A 13,643-nucleotide genomic window follows, 5' to 3' on the forward strand; every position below is an offset into this window, starting at 1 on the left:
TGTAGTTTTCTGTTTGGATCTTTTCTGGCACCCTGTGAATGCTGTTGGTATTAATTATTTGAGTTTTCTATATTTCATTTATAAGCAGATATGATTAAATCTAGGTGGGAAAAATTTTAAAGTGTTAACATCCTTTTTGTTAACTCTCTTTACACAAAACTTTGCACATACCTTTACTGTAAGACTGCACATTGTATAGATTGTTTTTCTTATCTTTCCTGCTAAAATATGTGTTCTCCTAGAGCAGGAACACTACCTTATTTATTTTTAACTTTCCAGTGCTCATCACAGTTCTTGATTCACTGTAGATGTTTAATAAATAGTTGTAGAAAGTATAAATTAATATTAGGCTCAACAGTTTTTATCTTCAAAGAATTTACAATGTGTTTGGGAAAATAAAGCAGAAATGAAGGAAGATGTTTGAGAATAATTGCATAATACTGTATTTGCCCATTTAAGTAGTACCTTGCAGAGTAAATACACTAATACTAAAAGTGCTGATAGCGGTGGACTTTTCAGAATGTGTAGCCTCGGAAGGAAAACTTGCTTGACAATGTCTTCTGAGTGTATTTATTCAAACCTTCAGTATGAGAACCATACTGAAGGCCATTTTTATCATTCAGCTATGCAGCACTAAAACATATGGTCTTGTTTAACTCAAGAAGTTTACAATGGTATGTTGCCTTGGCATGCTTATAATGTCCATTGATGTTAATTAGAACTCTGTGCATACATCTATAGAATATAATTGAAACTGATCTCGTGGAATTGTCTTATGTGAAGTAATAGTAAAACAGCAAGAAGGCATTAAATGTGATTATTATTATGACATATAAAGATATGATTTTTCTTACATATAGAAAAGAACGAATCTTTACCTTAAGAAGAAACAATTATCTTTTTTCTGAGTCCTAGAACTCATAGATTTATTTTTGTGTGTTATATTTAGGGCTCAGAGAACAGATGAAATTAAACTGAAACAAAATGTAAAAGTTAATAATGTTTTTTAAAAAATAGAACAGGTACTAATTTTATACTTTCTTTGGTTATGGATGTTTCCTGCCATGGCCAGATTACTCTGACGGGGAGAGTTACTAGAGTGTTTCAGAAGGGCAACAGCATTGTTTGGCCAAAGGGTTTTTTGTTCTCTAGGCTCAGCCAAAATTTGTCACCAGAAACAGCCATTGAGTATCCTCTTACATATGACTCCAAGTTGAGAATGATGATCTATAGTCTAAAAAGGATGACTTTAAGTAGACAAAACAAATTAGCAGAACCTGCACTCTGATCATACAGTGAAAGTTCAGCCAGAAAAATACTTTCCAAGAGCTATTTTGAGGGTAGCATGTTGCTAAATGGATATTCACTAAACTTTCTCTTGGAAGTAAAAAAGGTAATGCTAAACAATGCCTGTATTAAGATACGTAGTTGTAAATTTCCTGGTTTAAAAGCATATTCCTTATATATTTAAATTGTTGCTTATCTATTCATATTCAGGTTTTAGCACTTGCCCTGAGGTTGCCTGTCTCTGTCTCTGCCACTGGAATATGAACTTAGTGTTTTCATCTCTTGCATTGGTCGTTTCTGCCATGTGTTCGGAAAGCTCTTCCTTCAGATATCAGCACAGACACCTTCCTCTCCTCCTTCAGGGCTTTGCTCAAATATCACCTCAGTGAGACTTCTTTGGCCACTCTATTTAAGATTATAATCCTTATTCCTTTCACTCCCAGTCCTCCAGTTTTCCTTTTTCCTTCCTGAATACTTACCACCTTCTAAGAGACTATATAATTTACTTACTTATTTTCATTGTAGTTTGTCTGTCTTCCCTTACTCCTGCTGGAATGGGAGCTCCAGGAAAGTAGATCTAAGTACTTAGATCTATTTAGTACTCCAGGAAAGTATCCTAAGTACTTAGAATAATTCCAGCAGATAATAGGTACTCAATAAATAATTATTGAACTAATGAATATATCTTACTTAGCATAGTGTCTGACACTCTGTAAACACTCAACATTTTTGATGACTTAAACAAACAATTTAAGAAAAATCTTGGATCAGTGGTCCTCAAAGTAAGCCCTGCAGCTCTAGTTTTGTGGAAACCAGAGGACTGAAGCAAAAGTGTCCTGACATCTTAGATTGTATGTTAATCTCAGGAATGTTTTTCCTATATATGTCTACTTTGAGAGAAAAATCAGAATTAGGTATGGTTCTACAAATACAGGAGCTTTTCTTCCCCCATGCTTTGTAGTTTTGTCTTATCTTAAAGCCGTTATTGAATTACTAGAATGCAAACAAACAAAAAATGATAGTTATGGTATATATTTTGTATTTTATTCTAAAAAATAGACTAAATTTGGCTTTTCCAAATGGTCAGTTATTTAGAAATTCTAACACTATACTATGCCTGAAGTAAAAATTTGCTTAGTTTTCCAGTGACAACTAATAACAGCCAAATTTACAGTGAAAAATAAAGTATACCACCTTTAAATATAGCAGCAAGATATTTCAACATGAACTTTACTGTTTTAACCTACTAAACTCAAAGCAAAACAAGACATTCTTATCTCTTATTCATTTGTTATCTTGGGAAAATATTTGATAGTTTCATTTTCTCTGATCCTAGAACCAAAATTAAAGTTATGGGATCGTTAGGTTTTGTTTTGTTTTGATTTTTCACACCGAAATATAAAATTTATGACTTAAAAGTACTCTAAGGTTTAGGTAACAGAGCTAATTTACTTCTTAACAGGAAGTTAAAAAGCCTTTCAACGTTTTATAGACTTTTTGAGAATCCTTTATGAAACTTGTCACTGACCCTATGTTGAAGGAGTAAATACAGGGAAAAAAGTCATTGGCTAATAGATAAAAGTATCTAACTTTTCTGATGTACTGAGGTGATGATTACTTTTTCCCCCTTATAATTTTGTTAGTTTTTAAGCTGAAAGTTATTGTATAGTTACAGAAGAAAGAAGAAAAGTTGTTACATAATTTTTCCTGACAGAAAATATGATGACTGGCTGGGTGTGGTGGCTCACACCTGTAATCCCAGCACTTTGGGAGGCCGAGGCGGGCAGATCACTTGAGGTCAGAGTTGGAGACCTGGCCATCATGTCGAAACCCCATCTCTACCAAAAATGCAAAAATTACCCGGGTGTGGTGGTGGGCGTCTGTAATCCCAGCTACTCTGGAGGCTGAGGCTGAGGCAGGAGAATCGCTTGAATCCGAAATGCAGAGGTTGCAGTGAGCTGAAATCACACCACTGGGCTCCAGCCTGGGTGACAGAGCAAGACTGCATCTCAAAAAAAAAAAAAAAAGAAGAAAGAAAATATAACAACTATGAGTTTTGCAGTCAGACAGCCCTGGGTTTGAGTTGATATGTCTACTTGCTGTTTGTCCTTAATAAGGTATGTTATAACCTCTCCAAGCCTCAGTTTCTGTATCTGTAAAATGGGCATGACAGCCACGTTCTAGAATTATTGAGAGGATTAAATGTATTTATGTGAAAGTGCCTAGACATGTGCCTGGCATGTAGGAGGACTCAAATTTTAGTTTTATTTTCTTCCTTCATTTCCCACTTTAATCATAAAAACAAGAAAATGTGTGAGGAAAATACTATTCCCAGGGAATTGTTATAGAAAAAGAATTACCAATAAAAGATTGCTGCACACTAAATACTGGACCTGGCTATCTTTTAAAATACAATTTTAACCTCAGAATTCACTGTAATCAAAATGAAGTAAGTGCTAATGTCTGTGATCCTTACAGCAGATCTTTGAGGGTGGCAACACATAGCGAAGGTGACTTGCTTCAGGTCACGTGGCTGGGAAGCAGGCAGAGCCACAAAGCAAACTGTTGCTGTACGTTTATTTGTACTAATAGCAAGAGCTTCATACTGGGGCTTCGAAACAATACTGGCCTTGAGACAACAACACAGGACAAGCCTCGCCATAAAAAGAGACTTTGGACATATTTTGATAAATAAAATATCCTTGGACTAGGTTCAAGATGGATCTGATCTATCCCAAAGTTACTCTGTAGGGAACGGTGTTATGATTAGATACCAAAAGAGCAATATTATCTTCTCAAATATGTACTTGTGTTACATGTGTATACACACACACTCACTTGTGCCTTCAAAAGACACTATTAAACATTTAAATAAAGGGAAAAATCTTTCCCAAACATACTTCTAAGCCAATTTAGAGGTCATTGAACAGATGTCATATAATACTAATGTTAAATTACCCTGTATAATAAGAAAATTACAGTACCTAAGTGAAGATAGTAAAGGGAAAACATCCAATGAATTACTCTAGAATTTCAAAATGAAGTGATTTTTTCAAGATTAACAGTGGCACCATATGACTTTAGAAAAGTGAGTCTGATAGGGAGAAGGGAAATCAGAGACAAAAGTGAAGCTTTTCTGTGTTTATATATACCAATATTTGGTTCTGATGATAGAAGGGCTAATGTAATAGTATAGCTTTAAATTGTCCAGGAAGTATATTATTATTATTAAATGGTGTGGCAAGACATTTATTAAAATCTGACTAACTTCTCATTGAATTGTTTAATGTAAAATCACAATAGTTGTTTCTAGTCTACATATATTTCCTTTCAGTATTAGATGTACTTTGAAAACCTAATTATTTTGAGAATACAGTATAACCAAAGAATGAAAACGTACAAAGTTTGACAACTTTAAATAATCACTAGTATTTCTTAAAGGACAAACCTCACTTACAGTTAGGAAACAATATTTATACTTAAGGTTGAAAAGCCAAGATGTAGAAAAATTTTGCTAATTTGGAAGATGACCTTTAAGTGCACCAAAACCAAATAATTTGTAGGCTATGACATAGGGCACATTCCTACAAAATTTGTGTGAATACTGCTTTAGTGGTTCTTGAAAGACAAACAAAGAAAGCTGGAATGAAATCTTTATTCCCCTCCCAAATAAGACGGAGACTAACAAAGGAGTACAGCAGCACTCTTTCAAGGCTTGCCATTAAAACGAGGTCTCTGTAGCACAGTTAATGAGATGTTTCATAGTGGAAAACAATCTGTTTTTAAGAATGTTTAGATCAAAAGTAATTTCTAATCTATGAAATAAAGTCTCTTCAATACCCTTCATTCACTAGTAAAGCTTTTATGTTTGTATTATTTACTTCAATCAGATGTTTTCAATTTTACCTTTTTTTCTTGTACAAATACTTGACATGGTTCATCAATACTGACCAACAGTTCTATTCTCTTCAGAAAAGAGAGATTCATGAGAGAGGGAGAATGAAAAAGAGAGAAACATCTTTGCCTAAATGATTTGCAAGCATCTGTGCTTTAAGCTACTTTTTATGAACACTCCTTAGTAAATGACTCAAGGTAAAAAAGCAGAAAAGCATCCAATGTTAGGAAATTGCAATCCAATACCATGTAATTTAAACCTGCAGTTGCTTCTCTTGTACTAAATGACATACAGATGGGTAGCTTAGTTCTCTCAACTTTCGGAACACAATTGGTCTTTTTGTATGAATGAACATATATTAACAAAAATATTTTGGATAGAATTGTTTGATTTTAATTGTACATATTTTAATTATTTATATCATTGAAAATAATTTTAACCAAGTCATTTTGTCATGTTAAGTTTGCATTTAATGATTTTGTGACAATATTAACTAAGATACAACCCTTCCAACAAACATATGAGAATAAAATAATTTTTAAGAAGTCTGTACTGAATTAAGCAGAAACTCACCTATCACTGTTGACTGATTATTTAAGAAAGAGCCACTTTGCATTCAAGCTATTGAGAGGCTTGTTCTGACAGGACAGACATTTCTCAGGGAAACATTTCTACCTAACCGTTGATAACAGCAAAAATACAAGTAGTAGGTATTTGGATAAAGTCTAGGATAAGACGGGGTCCAGTGAGATGAGAGATCAACATGCCGTTAGCGACATGCCTGCTGTGCCTGTGGATCTTTCCAGGCCAGGGAAGGGCCAAAGTATTTGTGGAAGGTCAGCAGAGGTGCTGTCTGACAACCTGCAGGCCCACTCCAAGGTGTATCTTGCTCTTTGGCTCTGGCTTGCTCTTTTGCTGCCTCCATTTTCTCTTGTTGAGAATCAACCGCTCTATCTTGGTGGCCCGGATTCTGCAAGCTGATATCCTTCTTCAACACCACAGTCAGGGTAACCGGCTAGATAATGTTTTTCTAGTTTAAGGTCAGCGATCTCATACTATGACATTAGGTACCTTGAAAGTAAAAAAAGCGGGAAGCATTTCCACTCCTAAATCATATTTCTTTATATTTCAAAAGAAGTTGTGTTTAATATTTAGGAAACTAAGCAAGCTTTCTTCTAGTAACTTCAAAACATGGCAAGAACTCTCTACATTTAGGACCATCTGCAGGCTTCTTTCCCACTGTGATGGATGGCAAAGAAAAGCAATTTTACTGCAGTGAGTAATGGCTACCCTGTCCTGGAGTTATATTTCTTTTCAGTCGTTTGCTCATGTAAAATAAAATACTACATATAAACAGGTGTTGTCTGAACATTTTACTGCAGGCTGTATAGGTTGAAATAAAAGCTGCCATTGTTATTAGAATCACATTAGAATTATTTCACCATTCAAATACAGTTAATCAGTAAAGTCTTCCTAGATATACTTTGCAAAAAGAAAATGTAGGTTTCTAAAAATATTCACGTCTCCTTTTCTCTTTATCTTTCTCCCTTTCTATTTTTCCCACTCTTTCTTTGGAACTTCTTGAATCTGCATTAGTTAAAGTGCCTTCTCCTGTAGTTTATTGAAAGTTTCTTGCTGCCCATTTAACATGGTAAGATATAGTCTTTGAAGAGATATACAGAATCTTTATACTTTGAAGGAGTATACAGAATCTAGTGAAGTTTCTGATGGAATCATGGAGAACAGTAATTCCTGGTCATAGAAAAATATATTTTTAGGGCTCAAAAATAGGATGGTAGTTAAATCATCCACAATGGAAATTGAATTTTGATGGTTTCAGGCTATTCTACTAAGTTGCAAAATTATTGCAGACTTACGGTTTAACTTAATATGCCCATCATTTTATATATACAGTATAAATGTTTGTAAATAGACTTGTGCTTTTGAATTTATTTGAAAAAAAAAAAAGGGTTTCAGGATACTGGGAGATATAAAGCATGTACCTTGTGAATGATCAGTGAGTTTTTAGTATCACATGCTAGAGACTGGCTGTAGCATATTGTCACTGCTCCAGTGGAATCATCTGAATTTTAAGAAACATTCATTTTAAACTTAGAGAAATAATCAGCTGCAGTTCAGGTAAGCATTTCCAGTGCATTAGAGACTGGTCTGGTCATTGACAAGTGACTGCAGAAGCTGTGCTGTGGCGGTCAGCCAAAGCAATTATTTATGATTCAAGCTAAAAAGCCTTCTTCTCCCATATCCTCTCTCTTTTCAGGGTCATGTAGGGATAAAAAGAACTGTAAGGTGGTCTTTTCCCAGCAGGAACTGAGGAAGCGGCTAACACCCCTGCAGTACCATGTCACTCAGGAGAAAGGGACCGAAAGGTAAGGTGAGCTTTAATAAAAAGTCATTAAGAGCTAGATTTCTTCTCACCCTGCCCTCTGCAATCCTCTTCCTTGCCAATTAATTTAAAGCATTCTATACTTACTTGCTAAAGTCTACAAATTAGTATCCTTGAAAAGGTTAAAATGGTATTGTTTAGGTTAAGACTAAGTTTTATTTGTTCTTTTCTCCATTTAATGAATACTGCATATCTGATATAAAGTCACAAAGCTTTTGTTAAGGGCCTGTTTTTAGTTTACTACAAAATGTGTGGAAGTAATAGCGATTTAGGTACATTTTTTGGGAAGACATCACAGTAAGCAAAACCATGAAGGATTGGCACTATGCCAGGATGCTGAAATTTTGAAGGTGGCCATTGTAAGTATAGACGTTTTGGCTGCAAAAAGAAGGTAGCATAATTTAGTTCTTTTCTACCCCACTCCAATTTCTTTTTGAAGCACATGTGGAGAAAGTATTTATTGGCTCATTTGTGGTTGGAATGTCAAAAATTTTCAATAACTGCCCTCACATGGCTTTGGTCCTTGGAAGTTCGCCCTAAGTCCTGAAAAAAGAGTTTGTTCACTTCCAAGACTGTTTTTAGTGAATAAAGCCTCTCTCAGCTGATTCCAGCTCAAAGGTAACTTGCCAAGGTCCAACGACTTTGTTGTCTAATTTATCCCATGGAGCTTGGCGTAAGACCGTAGCTTACCTCTGAACCAAATTTATTAATGATGTAACTTCTTGTTTTCATTCATGAACTGAAAGAGCTCTCTACTACACATGGGATCCCTGTTAATAGGCAACACTCTCTTCCTGTCACAGTATCTACTGTTTACTGAATTTACCAAATGTTGAATCTCTGACGAAGTCCACCCTTAGCATACAATGAGCTAGCAGTGGACTTCAGTCTCAGCTTGCGAGGATTTCTATCCGTTCTGTTGTGTACATGACTAGCAAAATGATTTAATGCACACAAACAACCAGAGATTAGGTCATTCTTAAAAATTCTGTTTATAAAAAATTTGGACCTCATAAAGAGGGTGAAAGGATAATAAAAACAAGCTGCAGAGCACATAGACTTTTTGTTGGGCTAGCACAGCTGATTTGTATTAGCTGAATGACCTCCTAGCCTTTAAGATTGTTAACTTAGAAAAATATTCCCTTAAAGCTGCAATATTCCTTTTCAAACCAAAAAATAAGACTCCTTCCACTTGAAGTCTTGGACCCTTCTGCATTTTCTGGTATATACTCTTGCACACTGTAAAGAGCAAAATCTTATGTAATGTTCTTTCTGTGAATCTAAACTACAGGTTTTTTTTTAATAGAAAAAAATCTTTTTCTAAGCATTACATAACTAGATGGCTTGATTTTTTTTTATATAACTTGCACTAGTTTTGAATAGTTATATGCACATTTTATTATATAGATTTGAAATATATTAGTAAAGTTCAGATTTCCATATGTTTGGTTTGTTTTCATTCTAGGACAAAAAGCCCTTGAAAGATTTATTAGAGAAATATATTTTAAGCAAATATATTCTGTAAGAAATAATGCTAACTTTAATTTTTTAAATGATCTATTTATTTTTCAGTGCCTTTGAAGGAGAATACATACATCACAAAGATCCTGGAATATATAAATGTGTTGTTTGTGGAACTCCATTGTTTAAGTAAGTATGTTGAAAACTTATAGGTACGGCTGTATCAGAGATGGCAGCAAACTAGTTATTGCTTGTTCATCTTAGAATCTTTCCATTGCTGAATTTTCTTCTGTTTGTTTTTCTATTTCCATTTACCCCCAACAAAAAAAAAGTAATTATTGATTTCGTGGTAAATTACCAGTGTGACAGACTGGCTGATTTTGCACTACTTGGATCTTTAAAATACCCAACATTAACTTGTTCATGTCAGTAACCATGGTGCTTAGCAGAGCTATGAAAGAGATTTTGGCAAGCATAGAAATGTTTATGCATTTACTGATTTTTTAAATCTTCAAATGACGGGCTTAAATATTTATTGGAACATAATGAAAAGTCCTTCACGTATATCCTTCACATTGAATAATATCCACCAAGTAGATTATACTTTTGCAATGAAGGGAAATACCTGTATTGAATGTAACATGGGAACATACCTTTACATAGGTAAGCAAATTATGTAATATGAGGTTAACAGTTTTTGCATAGATTCAAAATCTTTATTATAAAGATCCCAACAGTTTACCATAAAATAGGCAGCACACTGGACTTTCTGACTAAAATAGTTCATTCAGATAGTGTATTCTGGAGATTATGGATGTTATTCAAGAAAGGAAAATCTTTGCCAAAAATTTATTTATCTAGGTGGAGAAAATTCTAGAAGCCCTATGCTTCCCATGGATTGCTGACTTGGGGGAATAAAAAGGCAGAAACCTTAATTGGGAGTAAATGTCATTGGCTGGGTGTGGTGGCCCAGGCCTGCAATCCCAGCACTTTGGGAAGCCAAGACGGGTGCATCACTTGAGGTCAGGAGTTCGAGCTTAGCCTGGCCAACATGGTGAAACCCCATCTCTACTAAAAATACAAAAATTAGATAGGCATGGTGGTGTGCACTTGTAGTTCCAGCTACTTGGGAGGGTGAGGCAGGAGAATCACTTGAACCCGGGAGGCGAAGGTTGCAGTCAGCCAAGACTGTGCCACTGCACTCAAGCCTGGGTGACAGAGTAAGATTCCGTCTCGAAAAAAAAAAAAAAAAAAAGGTAAATGTCATTTATTTAAAATAGAATTACAGAGTTTCTTAGGGGAAATAAATAAACAAGGATCTGATACTTGTAGCTAACACACACTTAATATCTCTCCATAAATGTTTCTCTTTTAAAAAAACAGCATTTACTGATTTTCCAGAAATAACAGGAAACAGTGGTTTCCTTGAAATTTAAAAAAAAAAGATTTAAAACGTTTCTTACATTGCACAAACCTTATTGAACATTAGCATTGGTTGAGAATCTGTTCTGAATTCTTACGTATTCCTTCTGTTAAAAAACCGACCCTTCAAATTGTCACCCATTTCCTCTCAGAAAACACACTCCTTATATAATATTTCAACACCTTTAGCTTATGTCATAATAGTTGATATAACACTTAAGATAGTTGCTGAGCCATGTTAAACTTGTTAATATCCCAAATGGTAAAAATTGTCCACATCCCCTTTACTTTTTGATTCAGATTCTCCATCCCTTTCCCTATCATGTGATTCACTAAAGTATGGGATCTAAGGAAAACTTACTGTTTTAAATAAGAAACAGAACCACTGTAAATGAAGGATTTAACCCATGTGAGATTTTTGAGTCACAAATCCTAAAAGCAAGACCCTTATCCAAACATAGATGCTAGTGGGAGTCAGGTTTCACATTTGACGTGATATTGCCTCTATTTCATCTACTTCTGTACTTACAAGGAGAGCTTTTATTTTCCACATTTATAAGGAATGTGATTTAATACTTTCATTCTACTTTTTTCTTCTTTTAATTGTTTGCTTCTTTTTTACTTGTTTTCTTGTCTATTTTGGGAAAAAATTCCTTGCTGTATCCTTCACTGGAGAATGTAGTCGAGTAGCTCATTGGTCTAGTGCCAACTTCTGTGTGTGTATTTTCCTGAAACTGATATGTCTGAGAGTCTGTGGTTGGCTGCGTCTTCCTCCCATCTGCTCTATCATGACCACTCTTCTCCCACTTCACAAAAGATGACATACCTTTCACCCAGCCCAAATCTTACTATGTATTGCCCTGGGGTACAATCTCCAGGGCATCAAACAAAATGACAGTTTGGGAACTTTAAAGAGACTTGAAAGCAAGGTTAAAAACGTGTTGGTAAAAAATAGTGAAATCGTATTTCACCTTGGCAAGGCTCCTGGCACAGCACAGTCCACCTCCCTGTCTGCCTGCTTGTCTGTCTCTCCATCTGCTGACTGTCCATTCATTTTCTACTAGCCTGCTTAAGTGAGAATGCTGCCATGAGAACATGTATTCATATCTTTATTCAAATGAACAGAAACGAAATCATTGGAAGTCTTTTTTTCGGATACGGAATACATCCGATTTGGTTGATTAATTTGACAGTGAGGACTGGCTTTGTAAATTATATGGTGGACTTCATCTGCTCAATGATCTAAATATGTATCTCTAAGGTTTTGTCAAATCTACATTTTACGTATGTGTAAAGTACACAAAACACCAGAAAATTAATCTTCTGCAATTTAAAAAATTTCTGATAAGACATTTTAACTTAATTTAAATATATGAGGAAGCATGTATCAGTCAGCACCCAGTCAGGACACAGAATACACAGTATTTTGAACAGTAAGGTTTATAGAATTATGAACTCTAAGAGAGGATTGTGGTAATAAGAGATTAGGTAATAAGAAATGAAAAGAAATTCTAAAGAATACAGGAATAGCAGACATAAGAAACAATCATGACTCCTAGGAACTGAAATAGACAGCCCTAGGAATCCTCTGCACCCCTCCGTACACACAGGGCTGAGGGCTAGACCTTGTTGGAGAGGGCATGGCTGTAGCCACTAAACAGCAGAGAAGTTGTTATGGTGCCATGATGGTGCAACTTGCTGGAGCTCTCCTGAAATCTGAAATTTGCTGGAAATTTACCCTCTGGGATGCTGGGGAAAGCTGTTTGCAGGGCATCTCAGTAGAGGTGCTCCACTACCAAACCATCTGAGCGGAGCGCCAGCGGAAGCTGCTGGCCACTGGGTGCTACTCATCGCTGTGCACAGAGAGCAGCACCTGGCACTGAAGAAGCCACTCATGTAGCTGGAAAGCAGAGTATGCTACTTAAGCTGGATGCAGAAAGAGCTGTGTGCTCTGCAGGAGTTGGTTGCTGGAAAAGCTGCGTACATGGGAAGAGATGGGTGTAGGAGAATCCAGTCACATGACAGGAGCCTGGCACTAGAGAAGCTGCCCACATTGCAAAAGCCTGGAAGCAGAGAAACTGCATGGGCTGTGGGATCTGGTTGTGAAATATGCTGCAAGCACTGGAGGAGCTTGTTAAGCAAGCATCCCGAAACCAGAAAGGAAAGGCCTTTTCCTCCTGGAGTCTGTCTCCTGTGCCCTCAGCTGGCAAAGTTAGACCTCATGCTGGCTGACAAAGAAAAAAGTATTTAAAGGGCCCAGCCCCATTTTAGCAGAGCAGACAAAGAAGATGGATTTAGTGGTGAGAGGCTCTAACTTTATTTGATAACTGGCACAAAGTCTTTTTTTTATATCAAAGTCCTTTTAGGGGTTCAGGAGCAAAAGTTTCAAAACCACTCACTAGTCTAGTAAATTAATGTTGTCACTATCAGGGGCCCTGTAGGTAATTGGTTTTATGCTTTGAACAAAAGTGTAGGAAACAATTGAGCTGTGTGTGTATGAAAAGTGTGTGGAGTTTCCATTTGTTAGAAAGGAGTGAGGGTAGAAAACTAGACAGAACAGATTAGCTAGAGGAACCATATGAGAAATAATAGTGGGAGGGAAATAGATAAGACAGAAGAAATAAGAAGAGTGCTGAATTTAAAGTATCTAATCACACTGGGGCCTGTTGTGGGGTGGGGGAAGTGGGGAGGGAAAGCATTAGGAGATACACCTAATGTAAATGACGAGTTAATGGGTGCAGCACACCAACATGGCACATGTATACATACGTAACAAACCTGCACGTTGTGCACATGTACCCCAGAACTTAAAGTATAATAAAGAAAAAGATCATTTCCCCCACTGCTATTTCTGTTATTTTATTCACACTTAAAGTATGTGTGTGTGTGTGCATGCATATACGAGCATAATCCTCATCATTTACTTGACTGCTGTGTGTATTTTACTTCCTCACAAAAAAGGCTATTCAATTATTCTCATTTCATTTTCAAACTTGTACTCTAAATACATTCCCTCTCTGAACAATATACTGCTTTCTTACTGCTTACCAAGTACAAGAACCTCATTCACAGCCTTCTTATAAACCAAATGTATAATTTATTCCATGGTTCACATTTTCTTCACATTTACAAATTTTACCAAGCTAGTTTATTTCTCATATAGTACTACTGACT

At 35.9% G+C, this 13,643-nt stretch overlaps 1 protein-coding gene across 2 annotated transcripts in view; it reads left to right on the top strand.

The window, feature by feature from the left end:
- The window catches only part of MSRB3 (methionine sulfoxide reductase B3), a 201,004-nt gene that overhangs the window by 41,275 nt on the left and 146,086 nt on the right, over positions 1-13,643 (top strand). For both annotated transcript variants that reach the window (XM_055237083.2, XM_055237084.2), the window contains 2 exons: positions 7,461-7,569; positions 9,159-9,236. In XM_055237083.2, the coding sequence (XP_055093058.1) occupies positions 7,461-7,569; positions 9,159-9,236 (187 nt within the window). The remainder of the gene's footprint in view (positions 1-7,460; positions 7,570-9,158; positions 9,237-13,643) is intronic.

Source organism: Symphalangus syndactylus, chromosome 13, assembly GCF_028878055.3.
Source record: "Symphalangus syndactylus isolate Jambi chromosome 13, NHGRI_mSymSyn1-v2.1_pri, whole genome shotgun sequence".
NCBI classification, from domain to species: domain Eukaryota; kingdom Metazoa; phylum Chordata; class Mammalia; order Primates; family Hylobatidae; genus Symphalangus; species Symphalangus syndactylus.